The 27,223-nt window shown below is 38.3% G+C and overlaps 1 protein-coding gene across 1 annotated transcript in view; it reads left to right on the top strand.

Moving 5' to 3' along the window:
• LOC115922691 (intraflagellar transport protein 172 homolog) overlaps positions 1-22,779 on the top strand; it is a 41,855-nt gene extending 19,076 nt beyond the window's left edge. The window contains exons 18-38 of the mRNA XM_030982067.1: positions 658-736; positions 1,790-1,910; positions 2,733-2,967; positions 3,839-3,936; positions 4,371-4,506; positions 5,201-5,317; positions 6,166-6,308; positions 7,064-7,222; positions 8,578-8,758; positions 9,414-9,523; positions 12,652-12,787; positions 13,998-14,096; positions 14,571-14,744; positions 15,485-15,688; positions 16,221-16,331; positions 16,622-16,741; positions 17,641-17,796; positions 19,036-19,134; positions 20,632-20,785; positions 22,001-22,092; positions 22,678-22,779. Coding sequence (XP_030837927.1) covers positions 658-736; positions 1,790-1,910; positions 2,733-2,967; positions 3,839-3,936; positions 4,371-4,506; positions 5,201-5,317; positions 6,166-6,308; positions 7,064-7,222; positions 8,578-8,758; positions 9,414-9,523; positions 12,652-12,787; positions 13,998-14,096; positions 14,571-14,744; positions 15,485-15,688; positions 16,221-16,331; positions 16,622-16,741; positions 17,641-17,796; positions 19,036-19,134; positions 20,632-20,785; positions 22,001-22,092; positions 22,678-22,767 — 2,814 coding nt within the window. The 3' untranslated portion in view covers positions 22,768-22,779. The remainder of the gene's footprint in view (positions 1-657; positions 737-1,789; positions 1,911-2,732; positions 2,968-3,838; positions 3,937-4,370; positions 4,507-5,200; positions 5,318-6,165; positions 6,309-7,063; positions 7,223-8,577; positions 8,759-9,413; positions 9,524-12,651; positions 12,788-13,997; positions 14,097-14,570; positions 14,745-15,484; positions 15,689-16,220; positions 16,332-16,621; positions 16,742-17,640; positions 17,797-19,035; positions 19,135-20,631; positions 20,786-22,000; positions 22,093-22,677) is intronic.
• The last annotated feature ends 4,444 nt before the right edge of the window (positions 22,780-27,223 follow it).

The raw sequence follows: 27,223 nt of genomic DNA on the forward strand, positions 1-27,223 counted from the left end.
ATTTTAACTATATTTACAAAGGTTATATGCAGGGCTTCCCATGAAGATTGCGAAAACCTGTAAAGTTGGATCAACCATTACAGAAATACAAAATATTATAAGCGCACAGCAATAAATTAAGTAAAATAAACAAAGTACAGACACTTCAACTATCTATAAGACAAGAGAAAGTGAAATAGAAAAAAATGTATATATAAAGGGGGGAATTAAAACAACAATGAAAGGTGGTTCAGATATTAAAAATCAACAACTATGATGATTAATAACTATTTAGTCCTATTTTCAGGACTTCCCAATCCTCCCTCTCTCTCACATGGTGCAACCGCAAGCCTATTGTATAAATATTTAATAGTAAGATTTTAAATTGTTTTCTAAAGGAAGACAATGAAAGGGGGTTCAGATATAAAAAATCAACATCTATGATGATTAATAACTATTTAGTAGTAACATTTTATATTGTTTTCTAAAGGAAGATATGAATTGTGATTTTCGTTATTACTTGGTGAATCATATTCCACTGTTTAGGACCTAGATAACTAAATAACTCAAATTTTGTTGTTGAATATTTGTAGTTACAACAAAATGTGTTTTGTATGGTTTCCTTGAGCATGCCTGATACCATCTAAGTTCAAATATGTGCTTTCCTTGTTTCTGTAGGCTGGAGATCTATTTGAGAAGACGCGGGATGAGCAGAGAGCCCTCGAGTGCTACCGCAGAGGAAGGTCTTACAGAAGGGGTAAGGATTTCATTCCATGTTTATATTTGAATCTTGGGGGTGTTTCACAAAGATCCTAAGTTTAACTTATCCTAATTTGGCCTGCAATGCCTTCCCTCCCGGCTGATGTCGTGAAGCTAAAAAAGAATGGAGGGGGGGGGGATCACTTTAATAGCAGAAGGAGAATGTAGAGATTATTTGTAAAGAGCCAAATACTTTTAATCAAGGAATGCATGTAAAGGAATACTTAAAGATACAAGTGAGTTCTGGTCATGCAATTGCATTGTGAAAGAAACGATGTGGAATCAATCAGAAAAGGTTGATCATCAAGCATATGAGTATTGGTGTGTACTCCAAGGTTCTGGAATCATCTAAATGATAAGAAATTTGGCCCAGGCCTGGTAAAGTTACGAGCACTGCACAAAAAGATTTATATGGGACTACACGGAAATTCGTCCCGATTTTTATGCTGTTACATGCCATGGAATATGAAGGCATTTGAAGAGCCATGCTTTTCGGGGAACATGTTTTATCTGAAGTTCTTCCACACTTGCATAATAACAATGATAACGCTCACCAATTATTTTTCACCTCTTCCCAGAACTCAACCTTCTCTTTAACTCACCTTGCTCAATTATTTCAAATAGTCTCTCTCTATGGGACATATCCTGTGACGCTGGCGACCATGGAGGGCCACAGCTCTCTGTCCTATATTCTATAAAGTAATTCGTTCTCTCCGAGATCAATTCCACTTTCAGAAATCCCACTCCTTAAGCTACTCATCCACATAATCCTCCTTCTAACCCTACTCCTCCTCCCCTCTATTCTTCCAGTCAGTGCAAGATTTTCCCAACAGTACCTGATGAAATAGTCACCCTAGTCTCAATATTCAATTAAAAATTCAATTCAATTCAAATCATTTTATTCTTGAAAATTGAATAAAACTTCAGATTGTACATTCGTAATAATTGCATTTGAACAAGAAAAGGAGGACAACAAAAAGTATACACTTGAAAATAGGAAGCCTCCAGATTATTACATTGTGTCTACTATTATATTTTGCGATTCTTTCAGCTGTTGAGTTGGCGCGTCAGGCCTTTCCTAGTGACGTTGTGAAGCTGGAAGAGGAATGGGGAGATCACCTGGTGTCTCAGAAACAGCTAGATGCTGCTATTAATCATTACATCGAGGCAGGGTAAGTTCTCGTACCACAGTTGTAGAATCTGGAAGATATATTCCAGTTAAAGCTGCACTGCACTTCTTGTAGCTACTTGCTCCCTCTATATAGAAAATAATGCCTAAGTGGTTCCCATTGGTCCCCCATGATCCTCTTTTCTTTATGTTATTTGAGAGTTGAGTTGATAAGATAACCACCTGTCAGTGACCAGCAGGGTGGTTTAATCCCTCCTGGCCAAACTAGTACAGACGGTCTGTAAAGGTATTGGGTAACTTTGCCTCAGATTCTAAACAAAATCTTGGATTTAGCTCATGCTGCAATCATAATTATAAACCTTGAGGTCAGTCAAGAACCCCATGACTTTTACAAGCCAAATTGGTAGTAGACTAGTTGGAGATTAAACTATATAGACATTAGACCAAATGATAGGTATAGAAATGTTTGAATAGACCAATTGGGTAGTAGAAAAACTGGTTGTAGACCTGGTGGGTGTTTCACAAAGATCCTAAGTTGAACTTATCTCTAAGTTGGACGTAACAAGTATGGAAAGCCAATAGCATCTTTGAAAAATATTTTGTAAAAGTTATTTTAAAAGGCATAAAATGATGATTCAAATCATTCATATTTTCTATTATCATGTGAGATTTCATGTTCTTGATGTGGAATTTATGAAAACTCTAAAACACTTGAATTTTTTGCTTTTGAATGTATTTTATTTTAAGGCTACAAATGGCTATCCATAATTTTTAAGTCAGTCCAACTTAGAGTTAAGTTCAACTTAGAATCTTTGTGAAACATCCCCTAGTGGCAATTCAACGGTTTATCTATTTCCACATGCAGTGCATCGCACAAAGCAATCAAGGCCGCAGTGGACTCGCACCAATGGGCCAAGGCGGAGCAGATCATCCAGCTCCAGGAAGCGGACATCGGAGAACGCTATTACCCCGTCATCGCCAGGCATTACGTGACGATCCACGACTATGAGAACGCCGAGAGGTACTTCATCCAGGCCGGGCAGACTAAGGAGGCGATTGATATGTACACTGCAGCTGGGAAGTGGGAGGAGGCACATAGGGTGAGATAGGGGATAGGGAGGGGATGAGAATGGTGGTGGTGGTGGTGATGATGATGGTGATGATAATGGTGATGATAATGATGATGGTGGTGGTGACAGTGATGATGGTGACAGTGGTGGTGGTGATAGGGATGTATAGGGGTGGTGATGGTGATGATGACAGTGAGGATGATGATGGTGGTGGTGGTGGTGATAGGGATGTATAGGGGTGGTGGTGGTGGTGATGATGATAGTGATGATGATGGTGGTGGTGGTGGTGGTGGTGGTGGTGGTGGTGGTGATGATGATGGTGATGATAAAGATGATGGTGACAGTGGTGGTGGTGATAGGGATGTATAGGGGTGGTGGTGGTGATGATGACAGTGATGATGATGATGATGGTGATGATAATGATGTTGGTGTCAGCGGTGGTGGTGACAGGGATAATAATAATAATAATAACTTTTACTTATATAGCGCTTTTCATAAAACATTTATATCAAAGCGCTATGGTGGTGATGGTGATGATGGTGGTAATGACGATGATGTGATGATGATGGTGATGATATTGGTGATGATGATGATGATGTTGGTGATGATGGTGATGATATTGTTGATGATGTTGGTGATATGATGATGATGACTATATTGATTATGATGGTGTTGATGATTACATTGATGATGGTAATGTGATTAGGCTGTGACAATCTTGATATTCATAAAAACAAGGTCATTTTATTTCATCTTTTCTCACAAAGCAACATGACCATTTGCTGCATCATTCAAATTCAATCCCAATCTATGTTTCTTCATAAATGTAGCAAATTCAAGATTTGATAATTCATTTATAAATAAATAAAAAATCTTTAACAGATATCCATTTTATTTTCAGCTTGCTATGACGTGCATGAAAGGAGAAGACATTAAAGTTCTCTATGTCAACCAGGCTCAAGAGATGGAGGCACAGGGCAAGTTCAGGGAGGCTGAGAGGTAAGATGAAGTCTCCAAACATTGTTTGCCTGATTTGCATTCAAATTTGCTTACAGCAATGAAGAGATAACTTCTGGGCCTTGTTTCATAAAACATGTTATCAATAACAAGTTACAAATACTGTTATAAGCTATTGTAATTGTGGTATTTGATTGGCTCAGAGCAAATTTGTCATAGAAATTCAGCACTTAAAGATGTTCGTGCGTCGGTATTTACTCATTCATGAAGTAGGCAACTTGGCGAACACTGAGCCAACAGGTTTTACGCTCCTGTACAGACTTACGCATATTAGGGACACTAGTTCGCACGGGAGCGCAATACCCATTGGCTCAGTGTGCTGCCCTCTATATACCCAAGCTTGAGCAACTTTAAGCTATTGATTACTAAAACAGGGCACCTGATTCTACAGTAATGATATGTCTTCCTATGTCCAGGTTGTACTTGACCGTCCGGGAGCCCGATCTAGCCATCACCATGTACAAGAAACAGCGTCAGTTTGACCACATGATACGACTGGTCAAGCAACATCATCCTGACCTGCTACAGGACACTCACCTCCACCTTGCGAAGGTATGGTCTTACAGACAACCCAGGGGAGTGTTTCACAAAGACTAAGAGCGACTCTAAGTTGGACTTATTATGGCAGGCCGTTCATGCCACTGGTTGCTCTCACCATTGGTCTCTCAATTATGATCTTTAGACAATATTTTTTCCTTCAATAATGAATTATCAAAAGATGTGAATTCTGTAGACTTGTGACCATGATTTTGTAAGTTCCTTGAAAGACCGATGCCAGTAAATGGTGATAGCAAGCAGTGGCATTAAATGGCCTGCCATAGTGAAGTCCAAATTAAAGTCGATCCAAGTCTTTGTGAAACACCCCCTGGTTTAACTTTGTACCAGCTTTGTGTGACTTATGGTACAGACAGTGGATTGCCGCAGTCTACTTTTGTGACACACGCACAGTGTACATGTTCTATATAATGTACTTCACACAATGTAGTTGACTAGGGTTTCTATTCAAAGTGGAAAATTTGTGTAAACCAACTTCCTTCCATCTTTTGCTCCATTTTCATCTTTTCAATACTGCAAAACATTTTTTTATTCCTTGTAAAGGAGCTTGAAAATGACGGGGCAATGCGTCAGGCTGAGCAGCATTATACTGACCTACAAACATTTGTGCAAACCAACTTCCTTGCAACTTTTGCTCCATTTCCATTTCCATCTTTTCAATACTACAAAACATTGTTTTTTCCTTGTATAGGAGCTTGAAAATGATGGGGCAATGCGTCAAGCTGAGCAGCATTACCTGGAAGCTAAGGACTGGAAGGCTGCGGTTAACATGTACAGGACAGCTGATCTATGGGACGAAGCATACAGGGTAAGCAGAGCTGCCAACCAGTACAATTAAGTGGTATTTCGTAAGATTTTTAGAAATAAATATGATTTTCCAAACACAAACAAAAGATTTTGCGTGTGTGGGCCATTTTCAATCGCAAAATGCCCATTCTCTCCTGTAAGTATCCTACAAGCATCTCACATCGCCAATTTGGGGATATTCATTGGTTCATCAAACACACCAGCCATGACAAACTCATGCATATTCAACCAATGATCCGTAAAAAATTCTTCCTGTATATAGGAACTGTTAAAGAGGCATTGATCGGTGTTTTTTTTGTTTTTTTAATACAATTTTTGTCAGTAAAATGCAACTTTTAGGATTAAAGAATACAGTTTTTGAACTCCAGAGGTTGGCAGGTCTTGGTAAGGACCCTTCGCATGGTGGTTTTGAACCAGCTTCCTGTCGCTTGTACCCCATTCACACAACTCTGCTACCTTTCGAAGACCATGCCAATCACTCCGATCTGAACAAAAATCATCAAATCCGGGCATTATTGCCGCGATTGGCCACGCTCTCAGCCACTTTTCCATCGTAGTGGAAGCGGCGTCTATGTGTGAACGGGGTATTACTTGGCTTTTTAATAATTTTATATTTCATATGATTTCAAAAATTTCGAAAATGGAGATGAACTTTTAGGAAGTTGTGGTTTCTCAATGACCGAGAAATACCTTCTTTGTTCAAGAAGAAACAGCCAAGTGGGGGGGGGGGGGGGGGGGGGGGGGGGGGGGAACCGGACTATCCACTGTACAATATCCTTGCCTTTTATAATAGATGAAATTGATATGAATTTAATTGTATTTCCTCTTCCATCTCGTCCTGATCATCAGGTCGCCAAGGCCAATGGAGGGGCCAATGCTTCCAAGCAAGTGGCCTACCTCTGGGCGAAGAGCCTCGGGGGAGATTCAGCCGTCAAACTGCTCACCAAGTTTGGGCTGCTGGAGGCTGCCATCGATTATGCTGCTGACAATTGGTAAGCTTAAAGATAAAGTTGAGTTCTGGTCATGGAATTGCATTGTGAAAGAAATGTTCGAGAATCAATCGGAAAAGATTGATCATCTTGCATACAAGTATTGGTGTGTACTGCATGGTTCTGGAATCATCAAAATGATAAGAAATTTGACCCAGTCTTGGTAAATTTACAAGCACTGTACACAGAAAGATGTATATGGGACTACCCTATATCTATCCAGTCCAGATAGATATAATAATTTACCAAATATATCAATTAGTAGGCGGTTTCCTGGCAAAATTTGTACCGATCGATCATCACATATAAGTCAAAACATATTCTTTCACATGATTGGTAAAGCTTTCATTTCATTTTTTGAGGGGGGCGTTTCCAAAAGTGTTCTTTATCTTAAGATCAAATTAAGGATATATAGGGATAGATTTTTTTTTTATTACTGGACAAAAGATCTGGACCCTGTTGCATAAAACTTACCATTGATAGTAACTTTGCCATCAACTTTACCATGGTAACAGAGCTCAACAGCCAATCAAAATCAAGGTTTCCATAGTACGTCCCGTTGACATGCCCTATTCACATTCGACCTGTAAACCTCTTCATTCCTGTACAGTGCGTTTGAGTTTGCGTTTGACCTGGCCCGTTCAGCAGTGATATTCACCTCAAGCATGCCATGTTTCTAGAAAATTCAATCATGTGTTGTTCTCCCTTTAACATGCCCTGTTCACATTTGAAATGTAAACCTCTTCATTCCTATACAGTGCGTTTGAGTTTGCGTTTGACCTGGCCCGTTCAGCAATGAAGAATAAGATGGGTGACATCCATCTCAAGCATGCCATGTTTCTAGAAGATGAAGGCAAGTACAAGGAGGCAGAGGCACAGTTCATCAAGGCAAACAAACCCAAGGAGGCCGTCCTCATGTAAGTCATTCTTCCACATCACATTTATTCTTCTTCTTCAGAAGCAGGGGTGATAAATCCAGTATTATCCTATAAAAATGCAGTCTAATATTTCCACATTATACCCTTCGTCTATATCTTGCCATTATGTTGTTTATGCATGCCATACACTCCAGTGCTACTACGTTGCAGTCCTCTTCTCTTCTCTTTCTCCAAGCTCTCTATCCTCTTCTCCTCCTTGCCTATCCCTTTCTTCCTTTCTTTTATTTATAATGTATATTATGTATTTGTGTATTCGGGCGTACCCATTACAAGCTATGCTTATAGGGAGTCGCGCCTTCTTCCTTGTAATACAAATTCTGTAATTATATTTATGTTCCTACGTATAAATTGTGTTGTTTGAACAGGTGTCAAATATGTTGTCAAATTGAATGTAAGAAAATAAATGTTCATTTGAATTGAATGGAATTGAATTCTTTCAGTCAGGTGGTGCTAATGCGCTGCTGTGTGCATCACAAGTTTATGCCATCCTTCTTTGTCTGTCGTTCCTCTTGTTACCTCTGACAATTTTGTTACTGTTCATATGTGGATATCTTTCAACCATTTATTGCTCTGTATTAAATTCAAGGACGAATATTTACAGAGCATAGGACAACACTGAAAGTGGAACAAAAGTGATTTGCAAAGACGTTTTGTTGATATCGTAATGTCTAAGCCTGCTTATACTGTCTATCTGGCAAATTACAAAACAAAAGTACCGGGGGGAATTTCATTCTGTCAAGGGTACCATAAAGGGTAATGAATACATTCAAGTCAATTCATACTTTCAACTGTGATATTGCAATTTACCTGCCACACCACTTCCTAGGGAATATTTTGATCGATTTGAAACAAGGGTTAAGAAAATATTGCTGAAAAACCTGCCTACATGTACGTCTGGCATCCTAACCGTGGGCGTGTGCTATGAAGTTTACTTATTGCCCATGGAAACTGGATGGTACTTATATCACACAAGGGAATTGGCTAGTCAACCGGTTAACAAGGATGGTCGTAATAAGGCCTTTAAAAAAAGATGTTGTATTGCCCTATAGGTGCCAAAACATGGGTCGGTCGGTCAGAATTTTTTTTAATTATTTTTAAATTTAAACCCTCTTTGGGCTGATATTTCTTAGTTTTGAATGCTTTAAATACATATTTTTTCTAAAAAAACAGTAGAATTTTTTATTTTTTATTTTTTAAGGCCGACCATAAATTTCAACATTTTGGGTTCGGTTGCAATGAGCAATACAACATCTTTTTTTTGTAGGCCTAATGGTGATGATTGCACGTCAGTCAGTCCTGCCTTTTAACTTCCCGGGTATTTTTTCTTTCCTCAGGTACGTACACAACCAGGACTGGGACTCGGCCCAGAGGATCGCCGAAGACTACGACTCTGAGAGCGTCTCTGACGTCCTGGTGGGCCAGGCTAGGCAGTCCTTTGAACAGAAGGAGTTCCAGAAAGCAGAGTCCTTCCTCCTTAGGGCACAGAGACCCGAGCTGGCTGTCAAGTACTACAAGGTAAGGTCTCTTCAATTCTAGATTGTTCTACAGGTAGTGATGTAGCTACAGAGGCGCACACAGGAGCATGCCCCCTCCCTCCTTCCATTGCATGGAAAATAACAAGATTTGGGGGGGGGGTGGAGGGGAGAAAAGAATTATAATTAAAAAAAGACTTTAGAGCATTCTCTCTCCCCCCCCCCCCCCACTCCCACACACACTCAGTACCAGAATGTCAGTACCCCCTTAATGAAATGAAAATGAAATGGAAGCTCTTATTACCAATCATGTGAAAGAATATGTTTTGACTAATACGTGATGATACAAATTTTGCCGCCTACTTATTGATATATTTGGTAAATTATTATATCTATCCGGACCGGATAGATATCACGCATATGGTGCGTAGTCCCATACACCTTTCTGTGTACAGTGCTTGTAACTTTACCAAGACTTGGCCAAATTTCTTATCATTTTGATGATTCCAGAACCTTGCAGTACACACCAATACTTATATGCTAGATGATCAACCTTTTCTGATCGATTCCACAACATTTCTTGCACAATGCAATCGCATGACCAGAACTGGCCTTTACCTTTAACATGTACCGGTAATCAATATGCATAATATCGACAGGTTTGATTGACTCTATATCTTTCTGTTCATTCTGTTTAGAATGCTGAGATGTGGCAGGACGCTCTAAGAGTCTGTAAGGAGTATATCCCTCATAAACTACAACAGCTACAGGATGAATATGATAGAGAGGTCCTGAACAAAGGCACGAGGTAAGATCGAGAGAGAAAGATAATAATAATAGTTCGTTCTTATATAGCACTTTTCAGGACCGCAGGCCTCTCTAAAATTGCTTTACAGTTATATATCAAAAGCTAAAATGTACATAATCATAATAGTTAGTTCTTATATCATCGGTGGGGTGACAAAACCTTGTATCTCAAAAATCATGAATTTTCAGGAGAGCGCAAAAACCTTTCCTGTCTCAACAGATTTAGTGCTGTGACACCGTCCTTTGTTTGGAATTTGTGAAAAAAACCGAGACAGGAGGCGTTCCATGGATTTATCAGGTGGTGTCGTAGGCCATTAGGTACAAAATTATGCAAAAAAATCAAAATCTCAAAAAATTGGGATACGAGGTTTTGTCACCCCACCGACGATATAGCGCTTTTCAGGACCAAAGGCCTTCTCAAAGGGCTTTACATATATATTATTACCCTGGTCATCGGATTCAGGCTTACCCGCAACACAATGTATGCACATTCTCCACTCCCTGGGGAGCATTCCAGCCAGGCATCATTTCTACAAGCGCACACTTGCTAATCTAAGCACATTAGCTTTCGCATCCTACCGGGTACCAATTTAACACCTGGGTGGAGAGTGGCAAATGTAGATCAATGTCTTGCTAAAGGACATTAGTGGCGTGGCGGGACTTGAGCCGCGGACCTTGTGATCCACAGTCCGGTGACATATCCACTCGACCACGACACCTCTACATGTAGGTATTTAGCTTGGTTCAATGGGAAATGGATTTATAGACATATATCAGAGGATAGATTTATATACGTAAAAAAAAATTAAATTAAATTGAATTAAATTCTGGTTTATTATTTAAAAAACATGCTGAATTAAAAGTCTGGAGACTCATACAATTCACTTCACAAATTATATATACATACAATAATATATAAAATAAATGCTTTTAGTAATCTTCATATTATTTGACTGTTCTAATTAACTATTACAACAACGAATATCAAATAATCGTAAAATAATACATGTTGTAATTATTCAGCTATAACATTTAAATAGCTTTTTATGCCTCCGTTACGAAGTAGCCGGAGGCATTATGTTTTCGGGTTGTCCGTCCGTCCGTCTGTACGTACGTACGTACGTCCCGTTCTCGTGATCGCGTTATCTGAAGAACCGATTGATGGATTCCTACCAAACTTTGGTCATGTATGTATCTTGCAGAGCCGATGAACTGATTAGATTTTGGGGTCACGAGGTCAAAGGTCAAAGGTCACAGGGCTCATTATGTATGCAAAAACAGCTCGTGATCGCGTTATCTCAAGAACCGATTTATGGATTCCTGCCAAACTTTGGTCATGTATGTATCTTGCAGAGCCAATGAACTGATTAGATTTTGGGGTCACGAGGTCAAAGGTCAAAGGTCACAGGGCTCATTATGTATGCAAAAACAGCTCGTGATCGCGTTATCTCAAGAACCGATTGATGGATTCCTGCCAAACTTAGGTCATGTATGTTACTTGCAGAGCCGATGAACTGATTAGATTTTGGGGTCACGAGGTCAAAGGTCACAGCGCACATTATGTATGCAAAAACAGCTCGTGATCGCGTTATCTCAAGAACCGATTGATGGATTCCTGCCAAACTTAGGTCATGTATGTTACTTGCAGAGCTGATGAACTGATTTGATTTTGGGATCATGAGGTCAAAGGTCATGGGTCATTATGTATGCTAAAATAGCTTGTGAACTCATTCTCATTAGAACTGACAGATGGATTACTATTTAACTCAGGACATCTTGCAGAGCCAATGAACTGAGTAGATTTTAGGGTCATGAGGTCAAAGATCAAAGGGTCATATATGTATATGAGAAATTGCTTGTAGGCCTAATCACGATATTCTGAGAACCTGTTAATGGATTACAATTGAACTTGAATTTGAGAAATTTCTTCTGTTTTGGTTTGTAAAATTGCTCTATGACGGAGGCATCATTTTCGACTGCGCGCAGTCGAATTCCATCTAGTTTAAATATGTTCTTCCCATTTTCCTAATTGTCAAATCAGTTAAAATTTCAAATTAATAACTAATCAGAGGAGTGGATATACATGTAGGTCTTATATTTCTTTTTGTGTAATTCTTTGAAATATAACCCTTATCCTAGTTATTTGTAAAAGAAAGCAATTTTAACCGAGACAGAAGCATAGCCTTGTAGGGAAAAAACAGAAAGTACTTATATTTTTGTATATGACAAACAGGAGAGTTGTCTGTGACTACATCACAATTCATTGACCAATTTGAGATTTGCATAGATTTAGTGATCTCATTTAAAACGTTCATAAATCTCTTATTATGGATCCGATAAATTTCAAAGTTTCACCATTCTTTTATGTCTTATTTTTCTACTTTCATACAAATGAACTTATTACAAAGATTAGATTGCCTTTGATGAATTTTCATAATATACATTCATCCTTATGGATAGATGGACCTCTTTTAAAATCTACCCTTTACCTTTTAGTTTAATTTAAAGGATGTAATGAAAGATGGCTTGTAGGATATATTTATTTATCTACACAAATTAACAGTTTTATGTTATTCATGAATGCATTTCTCTCTATTGAAAGATACTGTAAATCTCTGTTTATAAGATGTCACTTTTTTCCTGCCAAAAAAAAATATACACAGGTACAAAAAAAAAAAAAAACAACAACAACAACAAATTTTGTTTTGTTTTTATTTTTGTTTTTGTTTTTGTTTTTGTTGTTGATTTATGTCGCTCCACCTGTACTGTGCCTGGCAATGTCTCCCAGCTCAGTCATAAAAGGTGTGTTGACTCACCACACAGAAACTAGAACAACACTACCTGTATGGCATGATTTCTGTTTGGACTTTAGAGGAATTTTGTCTGTCATCTTTAGTTTTAAAAACGACATTGTTACTATTATTTGTGACAAGTTCACAAGCACAAATTGACGCCTTCAACTGCACCTCGCAGTAAAATGAAGGCCCTTCCCTGCTTGCGTTTTTTAACACGGCTATGGCTTGCTGCCTACGAATTCAGCAAAAAAAATTAAAGAAATAGGGGTGCGTCTTATACATGGAGATTTACGGTAATGATAATTTTCACACAATATCTTCTTGACTCCTTCAGAGGGTCTAACAACCTCGTACAGCAAGGTAAAGAATGGGAAGCATCTGCAGAGTATGCGAGGGCGGTAGACTGTTATCTCAAACTCACGCCTCAACTCACTACTGATACTGATCTCCTGGCGCAATGCTGGAACAAGGTAATAACATAATCAAACCTGCTTTTAATAATGACCACCTTTCTACGACCACATTTTTTATTTCCCTTGAAAATGGTTTCTCATTGAAACATGTACTAAAGGAACCTGTACATAAAGACCGCCTGCCTATAAAGACCACTTTTTTTATTTCCCTTGAAAATGGTTTCTCATTGAAACATGTACTAAAGGAACCTGTACATAAAGACCGCCTGTCTATAAAGACCACATATTTTATTTCCCTTGAAAATGGTTTCTCATTAAAACATGTACTAAAGGAACCTGTACTTAAAGACCACCTGCCTATAAAGACCACTTTTCTTGTCTCCCTTGGGTGGTCTTTATAGACAGGTTTCACTGTATAGTCCTTTTATTTCAATCTGATTTCACTTGGTATTGTAAGGTTCATTAAGGTTTTGGATATTCTATCTGAATTTATAGACTTAAATAGTAGATTTGCAGTTCAAAGTACGATGTGCGATAATGAAACTGAGAATAAAATAATCAAAACTGTGTTATTTTAAATGATTATGAATCACTAAATATTCAAGAAACAAGCACAATTTTGTTGACCTGTAATTTACCAGAATATAAGAAAAGAAGATATCTGAAACCTTGTGCGATATTGATGGTTAAGATCGGGATCCCAGGCATAACATACATAACACTTTGCCATTTATATCAACTACCATGGCAACATCATTCAACAGCCAACTAAATCAAGGTTTTCATGGAAGATACCATTAATGACCGTAAGTTACCATCAATGATAAGGTCTATTCAAGAGAGCCCAGATCACTAATTTCTTAGGTTTGAGAAAACAATGTGAAATGCAGCATAAAGGTTCTGGCAAAGTGGGGTACTCTTTTTCTTAAACCTGGGGGGTGTTTCACAAAGATCCTAAGTCAAACTTATCTCTAAGTTAGACTTAAAACTTATGGAGAGCCATTTGTAGCCTTAAAATAAAATATATTCGAAGCAAAAATTCAAGTATTTTAGACTTTTCATGAATTCCAAATCAAGAACATGAAATCTCTTTGATAATAGAAAATATGAATGATTTGAATTGAAATTCTATGCCTTTTAAAATAACTTTTACAAAATACTTTCAAAGATGCTAATGGCTTTCCATAATTTTTAAGTTCAACTTAGGATCTTTGTGAAAGACTCCCCTGAACTTTGACATTGCATTTGTGTCTTGTCTATCATACAGGCTGCTGAGTTAGCCATGAAGTTCATGGATTCCAGCAAGGCTCTTGACGTCACCAAGGTAGTGTGCCCTCGCTTGGCAGAAATCAACAAGCACAACATGGTAAGTCTGGCAACCGCCTACAACCTTTTATCCACACTTAAAGGGATTGGGTAACTTTGTCTCAGATTCTGTAACAAAATCCTGGGTTTAGCTCATGCTGCAATGATAATTATAAACCTTAGGTCAGTCAGGAATTCCATGACTTTTACTTAAATTGAAATTAGTGGTGGTTATTTTACCTGACTGCTAAGAACGCATAAATGATTGTTAGTAAGCAATCAGAGCACCGACGGCTTTAGGTCATCTCCGAGGGACGTGGTAGTGAGGATTAATTAATGCCTTACCAAAGGGCACTAGCGCATCAACTTGGTTTTTGTTTTCATCGGATTACGAGACCACTGCTCTACCAACTGAGCTATCGCGCCTCCTCCTAATTCACATACTGAATTGACTACGGGAACTTAGAAATCAGTGGAAAGCCATTCTTAAGGATACACAACGGTGTAAAATCTTTTCCTTTTCTCTCTCGTGAAGGCTGCAGAGCTGTACCTAAGTCTTGACCTGATCAAGGAAGCCATCGATACCCTGATGGATGGAGGGGAGTGGGCCAGAGCTCAGAAGGTGGCCAAGGAGCTTGAACCTCGCTACGAGCGCTATGTGGACGACAAGTACAAGGAATTCCTCAAGAGCGAAGGAAGAGCAGAATCCGTAAGTTTCATATAATAATAATAATAATACTCAATTTTTATATAGCGCTTATTAGAATCACTAAGCGCTTCCAAACTTGGAGATTATTACCCCGGCTTTAGCTGTGCTGCTATTGCGGCACTCTAGCATTTCAAAGAATTAATTCCTGCCAGGTACCCGTTTACATCACCTGGGTTGAGTGTGGCAAATGTAGATCAATGTCTTGCCAAAGGACATTAGAGCCGCGGACCTTGTGATCGACAGTCCGGCGACTTAACCATATAGGCATTGTCATATGGTTAAACAAGTTATTGTGACCTTATTGATGGAATCAAAGCATACTAATAAATTGTAGTAAATATACAATAAATCAGTGTATTCAATGTCTTTAGCGCAGTACCCGAATGACTGACCAATACTGTTTTCGTATTGCTCAGTCATCTGGGAACTTCAACTATCGATATTGAAATCGATATCACATTTTTAAAAAGCCATATTTACTGAGGTAAGTCAAATTTTGTTATTTCACTAGTCAGTCTGATATAGATAATAATAATAATATTATATGGCTTTGTGTGTGTGATACAAGAATATATTGCTCTCGATATGACAATATTGGACTCGTCTCCGACTCATTCAATATTGTCATAGCTCGAGCAATATATTCTTGTATCACACTCGAAGCCATCCAATATTATATAAGTATTACCGTCTGTGACGCATTGTTGTCAGCTTGCTCTCAATTTATTATTTCTTTCCAGTTGGCTACGGTGGACATCATCGGTGCCCTGGACATGTACGTGGACCGTGGCGAGTGGGAGAAGTGCATGGAAACGGCTGAGAAGCAAGGCTACAAGGTACTTCACAAGTATGTAGCCTTGTACGCCAGTCACCTTATCAAGGAGAATAACTTCTTCAAAGCCCTGGATCTCTATGTTCACCACGGGGCACCTCCCAATTCACAGGTAAGACACATACATTTTAGCGCTTTTTTTATGTAATTTTTATTTTATTGAAATATATTCAATAAGGATAACAAGAAACAGTATAAAACTAATATATAAGAATAACATGCATTAGAAGTAGTAAAAGCAAAACAAGGAAAAAACAAAAACAACAATGTAATAATTGAAATTAACAGCGGTAAAACATCAAATCACTGTGATAAAAGGCATTAGAATATCACCAAAAATATAAGAAGAGGAGAAAAGATATAAGGAAATTGGTAAAAAGTAGAGAAGGAAAGAAAGAAAGAAAAAGAAGGAGAGGGGGAGAGAGAGAGATAAATAGGAGAAAAAAAATCTTCAGTAGGACTAGGAATATTTCTTTAATAATTAATGCCCCAGGTGTTTCAAGGCCAAGTGTCCCAAGAATTTAGTTGCATTTATAAGTTTGCCATTTATGATTGCTTGCTTTGGTGTGTTTGGTTCAAACTTAATTATATGTTTTTTCTCAGTGCTTATATATCCACTGCTTTTTGCATCATCTTTATTTCAGAATTTCAACATCTACAAGCGCATTGCTAATGAGATCTTTGCAGCCCCTAACCTTGATAAACCAGACTCTTACAAAGTCTGGGCTGATCTGAGAGATGTACTTCTAAATCTGGTAAGTTAAATCCATGAATTTGTATTTTAGTTTGATAATGCCATAGTGCAAGTAGATTTAAAGGAGGATATAATACCATTTTCGAGTTGATAATTGATAAATTAATTCAACCAATACTGATCAGAATAAGTTTGGATCATTACCTTTCATTGCAATTTTTTTGAAATATATAATTGTTTGTCATTGTATTTTGTTTGTTAAAGCGCTATTACATTTGTAAAATGAATAAATAGTATTGCTAATACTAACAGTATTTACATTAAATCTATTTCTATTGCTGTCATCTACAGTGTGAGAACATGCAACAGACACAGATGGCAAACACCGCACCTCATCAGGAGTTTGAAACGATGCTAACCGTCGCCCACTACTATGCCAACAGGAGTGCATGCATGGCACAGAAGAACCTGGTAAGAAAGAGGGTGCATGGTGATCGAAGAAGCAGGGAAGGGGGGGGTAGAATGGGTAGGGTCATGAAGGAGAGGATTGGGTGGAGGGGGGGGGGGGTTGAGACAATGTCAAGAGCGCATGCATGGCTCAAAAGAACCTGGTAAGAAAGAGGATGATGGTGATGGAAGAAGCAGGGAGGGGGGGGGGAGGGGTAGGGCCACAGAGGAGGGGTGGGGTGAGACAATGTTTAGAGTGCGTGCATGGCTCAGAAGAACCTGGTAAGAAAGAGGATGATGATGAAGAAGAAGCAGGGAGGGGGGGGGGGGGGGTTGAATGGGGTAGGGGTCATGGAGGAGAGGGGGGGTGGAATGGGGTAGGGGTCATGGAGGAGAGGGGGGGTGGAATGGGGTAGGGTCACAGAGGAGGGGTGGGTGGTAGACGATGTCAAGAGTACTTGCATGGCACAGAAGAATCTGGTAAGAAAGAAGAATATGGTGATTGAAGGAGCAGGGGGGGGGTGGGGTAGAATGGGGTAGGGTCATGGGTGAGGGGGGGGGTGGCTCAGAAGAAGATGGTGAAGGTGGGGATATATAGATTTATCCTGAGGGGGGGGGGGTGCAAGAGGGATGGGGGGTTTGAGACCATTCTGACAATTATCCACATCATCAACTTCCGACGGCTGCCTTCTAAACCAAAACCTCCAGGTATCTAGCCCTTTATTTAATGCCACCCGTTGGAGTTTCCTGAAGGTAATTGGGTTTGTCTGTTGGGTAGGTGTCCTTGTGGATCGTTGTCTCACTGGGGGACAATTGTCCTTATGGGTAGTTGCCCCAGGGTTGGCAATACTCTTGTACGAGATCTCCTTTCTAAATCATTAATTCATCCACTCCTGTTCTACCCTGTGACCTTGTCAATGTAGGAGCCCGTAGCAGCTAAGCTCTCCATAGCTCTCTTACGTCACAGTGACGTCGTCCCAGCAGACAAAGCATTCTACGAAGCCGGAGTTCAAGCCAGAGCGCAGAACATGTACAGCATGGCCTTTGTGTTCCTCAACAGGTTCTTGGATCTGACCGAGGTAAGTTTGGGTAATTTTTGTATGCCTCTGCCCACCAACGGTGGTGCCAGATGCATTTTGTTTCAAGGGTTGTCCATACGTACGTCGCAGCTTTCTTGTTAACGCAATATCTCAAGAACCACATGAGATATGAACTTCAAACTTGATGATAGTATGTATCACCATAGGAAGACGGTCTGATTATATTTTGGAGTAATACATGTAGTTCACAGAGGTCAACTGTATGAAAATCCAGGTGTTGGCCTCGTTATCGTAATATCTAAAGAACCACTAGAGATATGAGGCTCAAACTTCGTGATAATATGTACGTCCCAGCAGACAAAGCATTCTACGAAGCCGGAGTTCAAGCCAGAGCGCAGAACATGTACAGCATGGCCTTTGTGTTCCTCAACAGGTTCTTGGATCTGACCGAGGTAAGTTTGGGTAATTTTTGTATGCCTCTGCCCACCAACGGTGGTGCCAGATGCATTTTGTTTCAAGGGTTGTCCATACGTACGTCGCAGCTTTCTTGTTAACGCAATATCTCAAGAACCACATGAGATATGAACTTCAAACTTGATGATAGTATGTATCACCATAGGAAGACGGTCTGATTATATTTTGGAGTAATACATGTAGTTCACAGAGGTCAACTGTATGAAAATCCAGGTGTTGGCCTCGTTATCGTAATATCTAAAGAACCACTAGAGATATGAGGCTCAAACTTCGTGATAATATGTATGGCCATAGGAAAACAATCTACTTTGAATTTTGGAGTAACTAGGTCAAACATCAAGGGTCACAGGTCATAGAACTCAACCTCTAAAATTCCAACTGTTAGCCTTGTCATTGGTCAAATATCTAGAACCACTAGAGATATAAGGCTCAAACTTGATGATAATATGTATTACCATAGGAAGACAATCTGATCAGATTTTGGGCTAATACGTCAAAGGTGAAAGGTCACAGAGGTCAATTTCTGAAATTCTAGATGTAGCCTTCTTATCGCGATATCTCAAGAACGACTTGTAATCAGTAATTTAATGTCTTTTTTCAAAAGTGTGTTTGTAGTAATAGGGGTTGTCTTTTTGTATCTGATAACCCAAGATACCATAACCACTTCCTTTATGATTAAGAGATCCCTAATATTACAAAATCAAAGAACAGCCTTTTTATAAAGACTCAAAACATTATCTTCTATCTTTTTTGTGTCAAGCTTGCATTAATTAATGCTAAATCTTTTCCTTCCTTTTTTTTCAGGCCATTGAAGAAGGCAGTCTGGATATCCTGGACAACACTGATTTTCAGGATACTGACATTCCATTTGAAGTACCTCTCCCAGAGAAACAACACATCGCTGTGAGTTGACCTGCCTGAAAGAAAAAGAAACTACCTGTTCCAACATTTGTTCAATAGTGTGAATTTTACCTGTCTACATGAACCAGGCAATTAATAATACCTCAGTAACACTGATGAGGCCCATTAAAGCGTGTGTACTAAATTTAACACAGGATTCAATGGGATGTCGGTGAAGTTGTACTTATGACCATTTTGTGGGATGATGCCCAGACCAACAACAGATCAAACAAAGATATTACATAACCCCTGAGCAGACCTGATAACTTCTTGATTTTTTTGTTGATTTTTTATAATAGGCCCAAGATCGATGTATATCCAGTTTAAAATTATGGGGGTGAGGTGCCGTTTTTGCATGACCTGCTTGAACACCTTGAGCAAATGCTCGGAATTATAAAACCTTTTTTTTAACTCTCACTATCGCCCCTGGTGAGTCAGGTGGGAGTCAGATAAAAAAAAATCACCTAATACCGTATTTGCCGGCGATAAGGCCGCATTGTTTTTGCAAGAAAAAATATCAAAAAGTCGGGATGTGGCCTTTACGCTATAACAACAAAATTCAGCCGTCAAAACAGCACGTCCATTTGGACATATGGGACAGGGATGAAAGACAATGGTACAGGACAATTCTAGAATAACTCCACACAACTTACCAACAATTTTATGATGCATAGTTGACATGAGGACAAAAAAAAAGCATAACTTATTTTTCTAATAAAAATCTGGCGATAGATCTAGATCGATAAGTCTGTACCATTGCATCGCCAAAAAAGAAAAAGAAGGGAGCTAGCAGATGCCGCGCAACACAACTGCGCAGGTCGAAAACGCAATTCCGGATTACACCGCACATGGTAGGGGTATTGTAGGATACCAAATCTGCGTGCGATACAGTACTAGCTCAAAAATCGATGAAGATCTGCTAAATTACGATCATTTTTTAGGTAAACTTCTTGTAAATTTATAAGAATATTGATGAATTTGGTATCAGTTTGTAAAAAAAAAAGGGTGTTCTACGAGAAAATTACAATTATTTTGTTTGGTCCGTTTTTTTTTCTCTCTTTTTTTTTCTTTTTTTTTCCCTCTATGAAATGTCAAAGTTGGGGGTGCGGCCTATGCGGCCTTATCGCCGGCAAATACGGTAAACCAGTTCACTAATGCCTTCAAATTGTACGCAAAAATTGGCATAAAAATCTGTCCCGATTTGTATGCTGTTACATGCCATATTTAGAATATGGAGGCATTTGAAGAGCCATGCTTTTCTGGGAACATGTTTTATCTGATGTTCTTTCACACTTGCATAATAACAATGATAATGCTCACAAATTATTGTTCAACTATTCCTAGAACTCAACCTTCTCTTTAAAGATGAAAAAGAAAGAAAAAGAAAAACAGTTATCACTTGAAAATTTGTTTTTGTCAGTTATTTAACAAAATGGGAGTGCAGAAGGGTTAGAATAGTACTGTAAAATGAAACAATATATCCTATTTTGTTACATGCAGGACGATCTTCGTGAGGAGGTGAAAGAGTGGGTCCTGTCCATCTCCATGGACCAGCAGGTAGAACAGGTCCTGGATAAAGACGAGAGAGACACCTACGTGGCCTCCCTGGTCGCTGCCAACTCAGGCATGAAATCAATACCCTGTGTCATTACAGGTAAGAAAACGGGGGTTTGTGTGTGTGTGTATTGGGGTTTCACAGACGTGTATCAATCAGATTCGATTATTTACGTCTGGGAACCGACTTTTAACGTCATCATCCAAAAGACGTGACTCAGTTTTGAACCTGCGTCCTCGGCTGAATGAGTCTGTAACTTCCGTTATATGCTGGATTACAGGGGCACGCCACAACGCCGCGTTGTTTCACAAATACTTTTTCAATGACAAATGACACAAATCAGTGACAAACCTGCTGATAACCAATCAGAAGCAAGGATTTCAGTAGCTTATAACAAAAACTGTCATTTGTCACTGATGACAAGTTTTGTGAAACACCCCCCCCCCCCCAGGTGTCCTTACTTCTAAGTTCTCTTAAAGCTCATCTGCACTAGTTTGGCCAGGAGGGATTTAGACCACCCAGCATGGTCACTGACAGGTGGTTATCTCATCATATCAGCGCTCAAATAACATAAGAAAAAGGGGACCATGGGGACCAACGGGTACCGCTTAAGCATTGTTTGCTATATAGAGGGCGCAAGTAGCTACAAGTAGTGCAGTCCCGCTTAAATCTCTTCAAATCTCAGTTTAAATAGATTTAACTTACATCATCACAGGTAGACAACAAAATTAAAGAATGTACATGCATTGCCAATTCAAGGTAACTATCATGTTGTAGGTAAGGTAAGAATATAAAATTTCTGCAGTAGGCTTGCGGGTGCACCATGTGAGAGAGAGGGAGGATTGAGGAGTCCTGAAAAGGACTCTCAGTAATTTTTCTACATCACCATGCAAGCCGATACTTACAAGCAGCATCTATAAAATTTCTGCTTTGCCAATTTAGGTATCAGTTGAGACTCACTTTCTATAGGATTGGTATGATACATGAAGGTCAGGTTTGATAACGCTAAATCAAATCGAAGTTTCGACTATATCCCAGTCCAGTGCAACATTCTACCTTGCTGAATTTTGGGGGTATTACATATATGCATTCCACACAAAAAAAAATAAAATAAATAAATAAATGAAAAATAATAATAAAAACAATAAATAAAATTTAAACTGTTTTTCGATGTAAAATGTGGAATGAATAAATAAATAAATAAATTTAAAAAATAAATAAATGGAACTACGTGTCACTTCATCCTCTCAAAGTCATTCCAGAGAATCAACAGTTAGATCTCATTCATTTTTTCTTTTCTATTTCACCTTTCAGGCTACCCTGTTCTGCGTAACAAACTGGATTTCAAACGCCCCGACAAGGCAGCCAACAAAGATGACTGGAACAAGTTTCTTATGGCTACAAAGGTCAGTAATTTTGTTTAATGCTTCAGGTGGTTGTGTGTTTGTGCGATTATGTTTACAGAAAATATCGATGAGGTATGATTTTGTACGTCGAGATACAGACACTTAAAGATTTAAGTTGAGTTCTGGTCATGTGATTGCATTGTAAAAAACACGATGTGGAATCGATCAGAAAAAAGTTGATCATGTAGCATATAATTATTAATGTGTACTGTAAGGGAGTCATCAAAATGTTAAGAACTTTGGCCCAGTCTTGGTGAAGTAACAAGCACTGTACACAAAAAGATGTATATGGGACTACACAAACATATTTCATAAAAATTAAGCCTCATTTTTGAGCTTTTGTCATATTTAGAATATTAAGGCATTTGAAGAGCCATGCTTTTCAGGGAAAATTTTTATCTGATGTTCTTCCACACTTGCATAATAAGAATGATAACGCTCACAAATTATTTTCCACCTCTCCCCAGAACTGAACCTTCTCTTTAACATCACCATCTCGTTATCTCATAAGTAAACTTGTTGATCGCATTAAAAATAACAAAGAAAATATGAATTTATCCTTGTGTTTTTGTCTTCTTTCCCCAGATGTCACACAGCACTGAGTGTCAGGATGTCTTGAAGTTCGTAGGTCAGTGGTGCGGGGCGACGCCCAACCCCAGTTACACATTCCAGTGATACCATCTTGACCATGCCCTCATCACCCTTGCAATCAAAACAATTAAAGCAGCCTTTATTTAAAAGAAATTTGCTCTAATTACCAGCCAAACTTTACATTGTTACACCCTATGTCAAGGGAAAATATCCTTTATTTAAAGCCCCACTGTACTACTTTAGCTACTTGCGCCCTCTATATAGCAAACAATGCCTAATCTGTGACCATTGGTCCCCCATGATCCTCTTTTTTAATGTTATAAGTGAGAGCTGAATTGATGAGATAATCACCTGTCAGTGACCATGCACTGAGGTCTAATCCCTCCTGGCCAAACTAGTGCAGACAGGCTTTAAAAGAGAATTGCTGTAATTACCAGCAAACTTTACATTGTTACACCCTACGTCAAGAGAAAATATTCTTTATTTCAAGGAGGTCCACTCTGCTTAGTAGCCAAATCAAGAGAAATGTCTCACTTTCTTTCATTCTAGGAGGTCTACCCTAATTAGTAGCATATCATATATACCCAAGTCAAGATAAAGTATCCTTTATTTTAAGTAGGACTACCCTGTTTTGTATATTTACATTGTTGTACATTATGTGCCTCCAAACGGTTGTGCAACACATGCTCTGGCAAAATCCCTCTATTGTCAATGTCCTACAATATTCCATTTCCAAACCGCAGCCATGAACCAAACAATATACCTAACCCTAACCCTAGCCCAAAGTAAACTATAGTAAACAAATGTCATTGTAAAAGTGTTTTATCAATCCATCCATTTCTTTCTTTCTTAGCCAGTATATGTACTGCGAAGACTGAATAGGATGTTAAAACGTGTGTCTTAATATCGTAGAATTGCTGCTATCCGTATAATAGTAATTATGGCTTATTATATAGCGCACATGTCCGCCTGGGTAGCGATTCACGAAACTGTCATAAGCACAATTTCACTGACATCCCATTGAAATACATATATTAATTTTTAAACATGATTCAATGGGATGTCGGTGAACTTGTACTTATGAAGGTTTTCATCTCTTAAAAAGTTGCAATTAATAGCTACTTTTTTTTGCGATTGATATCAATCGCAACTATGTACATAAGAGATAGGAGACTGCAAACTTGCGATTGATTTGAGGACTTGTGATTGATTTGGACCATCACAACTTTGTATAAGACAGAGCCCCGGTGGCTGTTACAACTGGAGAGTAAATTTATGTTTGATCATCTGGGTTTATGAGCTTTAATTTACAAATACAAATGAACAATGTATTGTTTTATGGATATTAATTAACACATGGTGTTATTTCATTAATCTTATTTGTGATGCTGCTTGACATATCTACCTACATTGTTTATGACTAGATATTACTGTTTATTAAAGGGATTCACTGTTTGAAAAATTGTCATTGCAGCAAATAATTTCTTGTACATCTGGTACATTAGCTAGGTACTTCAAGTGAAAACTACTTTTGATGAGCAATGCATGCAGCTTTCAAATCTTTAAGTTTATTACATTGTTCAATATTTTCCTATATTCTCTATTTTGTCTGTAAAAGATTATTCTTGAATATTTCCCTAACATTTATTGTAGTAATGTATTCATTAACTAACTTTGAATATTGCACCTTGAAAGATATTGTTAACCAATGTCAAATGGATAATCTGTCTATGGAAATTGAATGCTCTATCAACTTTTATTGTAAATTTACGGTATGTCTTCAGGTTTGTGTTGCTGTGAATGAGGAAAATATAGAGACTTATTTCAAGATATAGCCCACTATATGTGCAGCGGGATCCTTCTGTTCTGGGGAGTGTTTCACAAAGACTAAGATCGACTTTAAGTTGGGCTTAAAGGGATAGTTGAGTTCTGTTTTCAGACCGCAAATGCCTTCAAAGTGCATCGTTATTGCTCTTATTCTTATCTATGACATTTCTAGTGCCCTTTTAGAACCTAAAATTGCTATGAAGGTAATTTAAGACCCCAAAATGTGTGAAATTTAGCCAATCCGATCATACCAATTCAGCTCCACTTTCAAAAAAATATGGTGATCGTTGATTAATTATTTAATTAAAAATAACAATACCTGGGCCGGCTGGTTGTGCGTAATATAACCAACACAAAAATGCCAACAAAAAAGCCAATATTGGTATTGGATGAAATACGACGTAAAAGGCGCTGTTTCGTTTTTTCAAACAGCTTTTTCAAATTATCTAATATTTGTGGTGGTACACAAGTATTAGAAATCGTTATATTTATGAATATTTCAGCCGTCTCTGAACAGATTTTGATCAAACAAAGATGATTTTGTCTTTTAAATTATATGTTTGTCATTATCTCACAACAGAATTATTTTTTTTAGCGCCCTCTGCAACAGAACTCGACTATCCCTTTAATGGCAGGCCATTCATGCCACTGTTTACTCTCACCATTATAAACTTTAGATAATATCTTATCCTTCAATAATGAATTATTGAAACTGTAGATTTGTGACCAGGATTTGTACGTTCCTTGAGAGACAAATGCCAGTAAATGATGAGAGGAAACGGGCATGAACGGCCCGCCATAGTCAATTCCAACTTAAAGTCGAGCTTAGTCTTTGTGAAACACCCCCCCTGTTGTTGTAAAGTCATTTTAGTAATAATTCATGTGTTTTGCCTTGATGATAGATGAGTGACTGATATAATAGACCATTTAGATTATTATAGTTACATACAATTTGTGGACTGTTACTTCCCACAACCATGTTCGACAAACGATGTTGTTCATGTGTTCTGTTTGGCAGAATTCATTGGGTGAAATATACATGGCATACATGTAAATTGCTTGCTGCTATGTTGGAAAACCTCAGTTTGTGGTCAAGAAACGCCTTCTCTGTCAATGGAGTATGGGTACAATTTAAATGCATTAGTAAACTGGTTTATCAGGGTTTTTATCAGCAGTTTCGCACAATGAAAAGATTTTGTATCCATCACATCACATGTGTATTCAGTTACGAACGGGAGATGTGAATAGAAACTCAGAGTGAGAGTGTCCTAAACTCCCCCACCCCCCCCCCTCTCTCTCTCTCTTTCTCTCTCTTTCTTTCTCTCTCTTTCTTTCTCTCTCTTTCTTTCTTTCTCTCTCTCTTTCTTTCTCTCTCTTTCTTTCTTTCTCTCTCTCTTTCTTTTTCTTTCTTTCTCTTTCTCCCCCCTCATCCTGTGTAAACCTGCTCCTGACTATCTGTCTTCATCTCTCTTTCCCGCGGTACCTTCTTTTTCTCTCCCCAGTCCTTTACTGATCCCCTCTCATTCTCTCTCTCTCTCACACACACCCACATTCTCTCTCTGTATACACACACACACACATATATATATATATATATATATATATATATATATATATATATATATATATCTTCTCTCGATATATATTTTTTTAATGTATCTTTCTTTCTCTCTCTATATATATTATATATATATCTTTCTTTTTTTTTTCTCTCTCTCTATATATATAGATATCTTTCTTTCCCCCCCCCCCCCTCTCTCTCTCTCTCTCTCTGAGATGGCCTTGGTGCCAAAATATATAATTCAAAATAATTGTATTTATTGATTTAATCATACTTCTGATTACTTTCAATCATGACATATTTATTTTCTTTCACAAAACATGCATTACTATTCAAAGACAAACACCAGAATTTATTTATCATCACAAGAACTTTTATTTGCACTTTCAATTCAGGTCCTAATAGAAAGAAAAAAATACTGGCAAAAATAATTAGTTTGGAGCAAAGACGTCATTTCCACAAATCCACTTCAAATCAATTAGAGTATTAGAATAGTACCTCATTATAAAGCAAGATTACAAATGTTAAAGGCAAGATGAAGCTGAATGAAACAAAAGTGTGCAGTTATACAGCAATGTCACTTGGTACATTTGACATCTTAAAGCCCTTGTGTAACTGAAGAAAAAAAACGGGTGTAGAAACGTACAGCGTTATGAACTGTCAATTTATCTTTTTAAATACTGAATGTAAATTAAAACTTCAATGACAGCTAGCGAGAGAGGAGGGAAGAGGGAGGGAGAGAGAAAGGTAGGAGATGTAGAGAAAGATAGAGAACTTGAGAAAGAAATAGGGAGAGAGAGAGAGGGTGTGTGTGTGTGTGAGAGAGAGAGAGAGAGAGAGGGGAGAGGGAGATATAGGGGCGAGAGAAAAATGGGGGGGGGGGGGGTCATGAGAAAAAATGTAAGAGAGGATCAATGCATTGTCACATATTACACTATGGCAAAGGGATATATCTTAGACCAATGCAGACATAATATTATACCATTATGATTACAGATATGATTATTTCATGATTTCGACTAAGTGCCTAACTCCTCTAAAACTGGATATATTTTTAGTAGAGAATTAACTTTAAATTTTTTAGAATAATTTATTGAGATAAAGGACACAGCATAATCAAGTGAGATCTAGTATTTCAAAACTTTTCCCCAT

Source organism: Strongylocentrotus purpuratus, unplaced genomic scaffold, assembly GCF_000002235.5.
Source record: "Strongylocentrotus purpuratus isolate Spur 01 unplaced genomic scaffold, Spur_5.0 spur5_contig_823, whole genome shotgun sequence".
Taxonomy (NCBI): domain Eukaryota; kingdom Metazoa; phylum Echinodermata; class Echinoidea; order Camarodonta; family Strongylocentrotidae; genus Strongylocentrotus; species Strongylocentrotus purpuratus.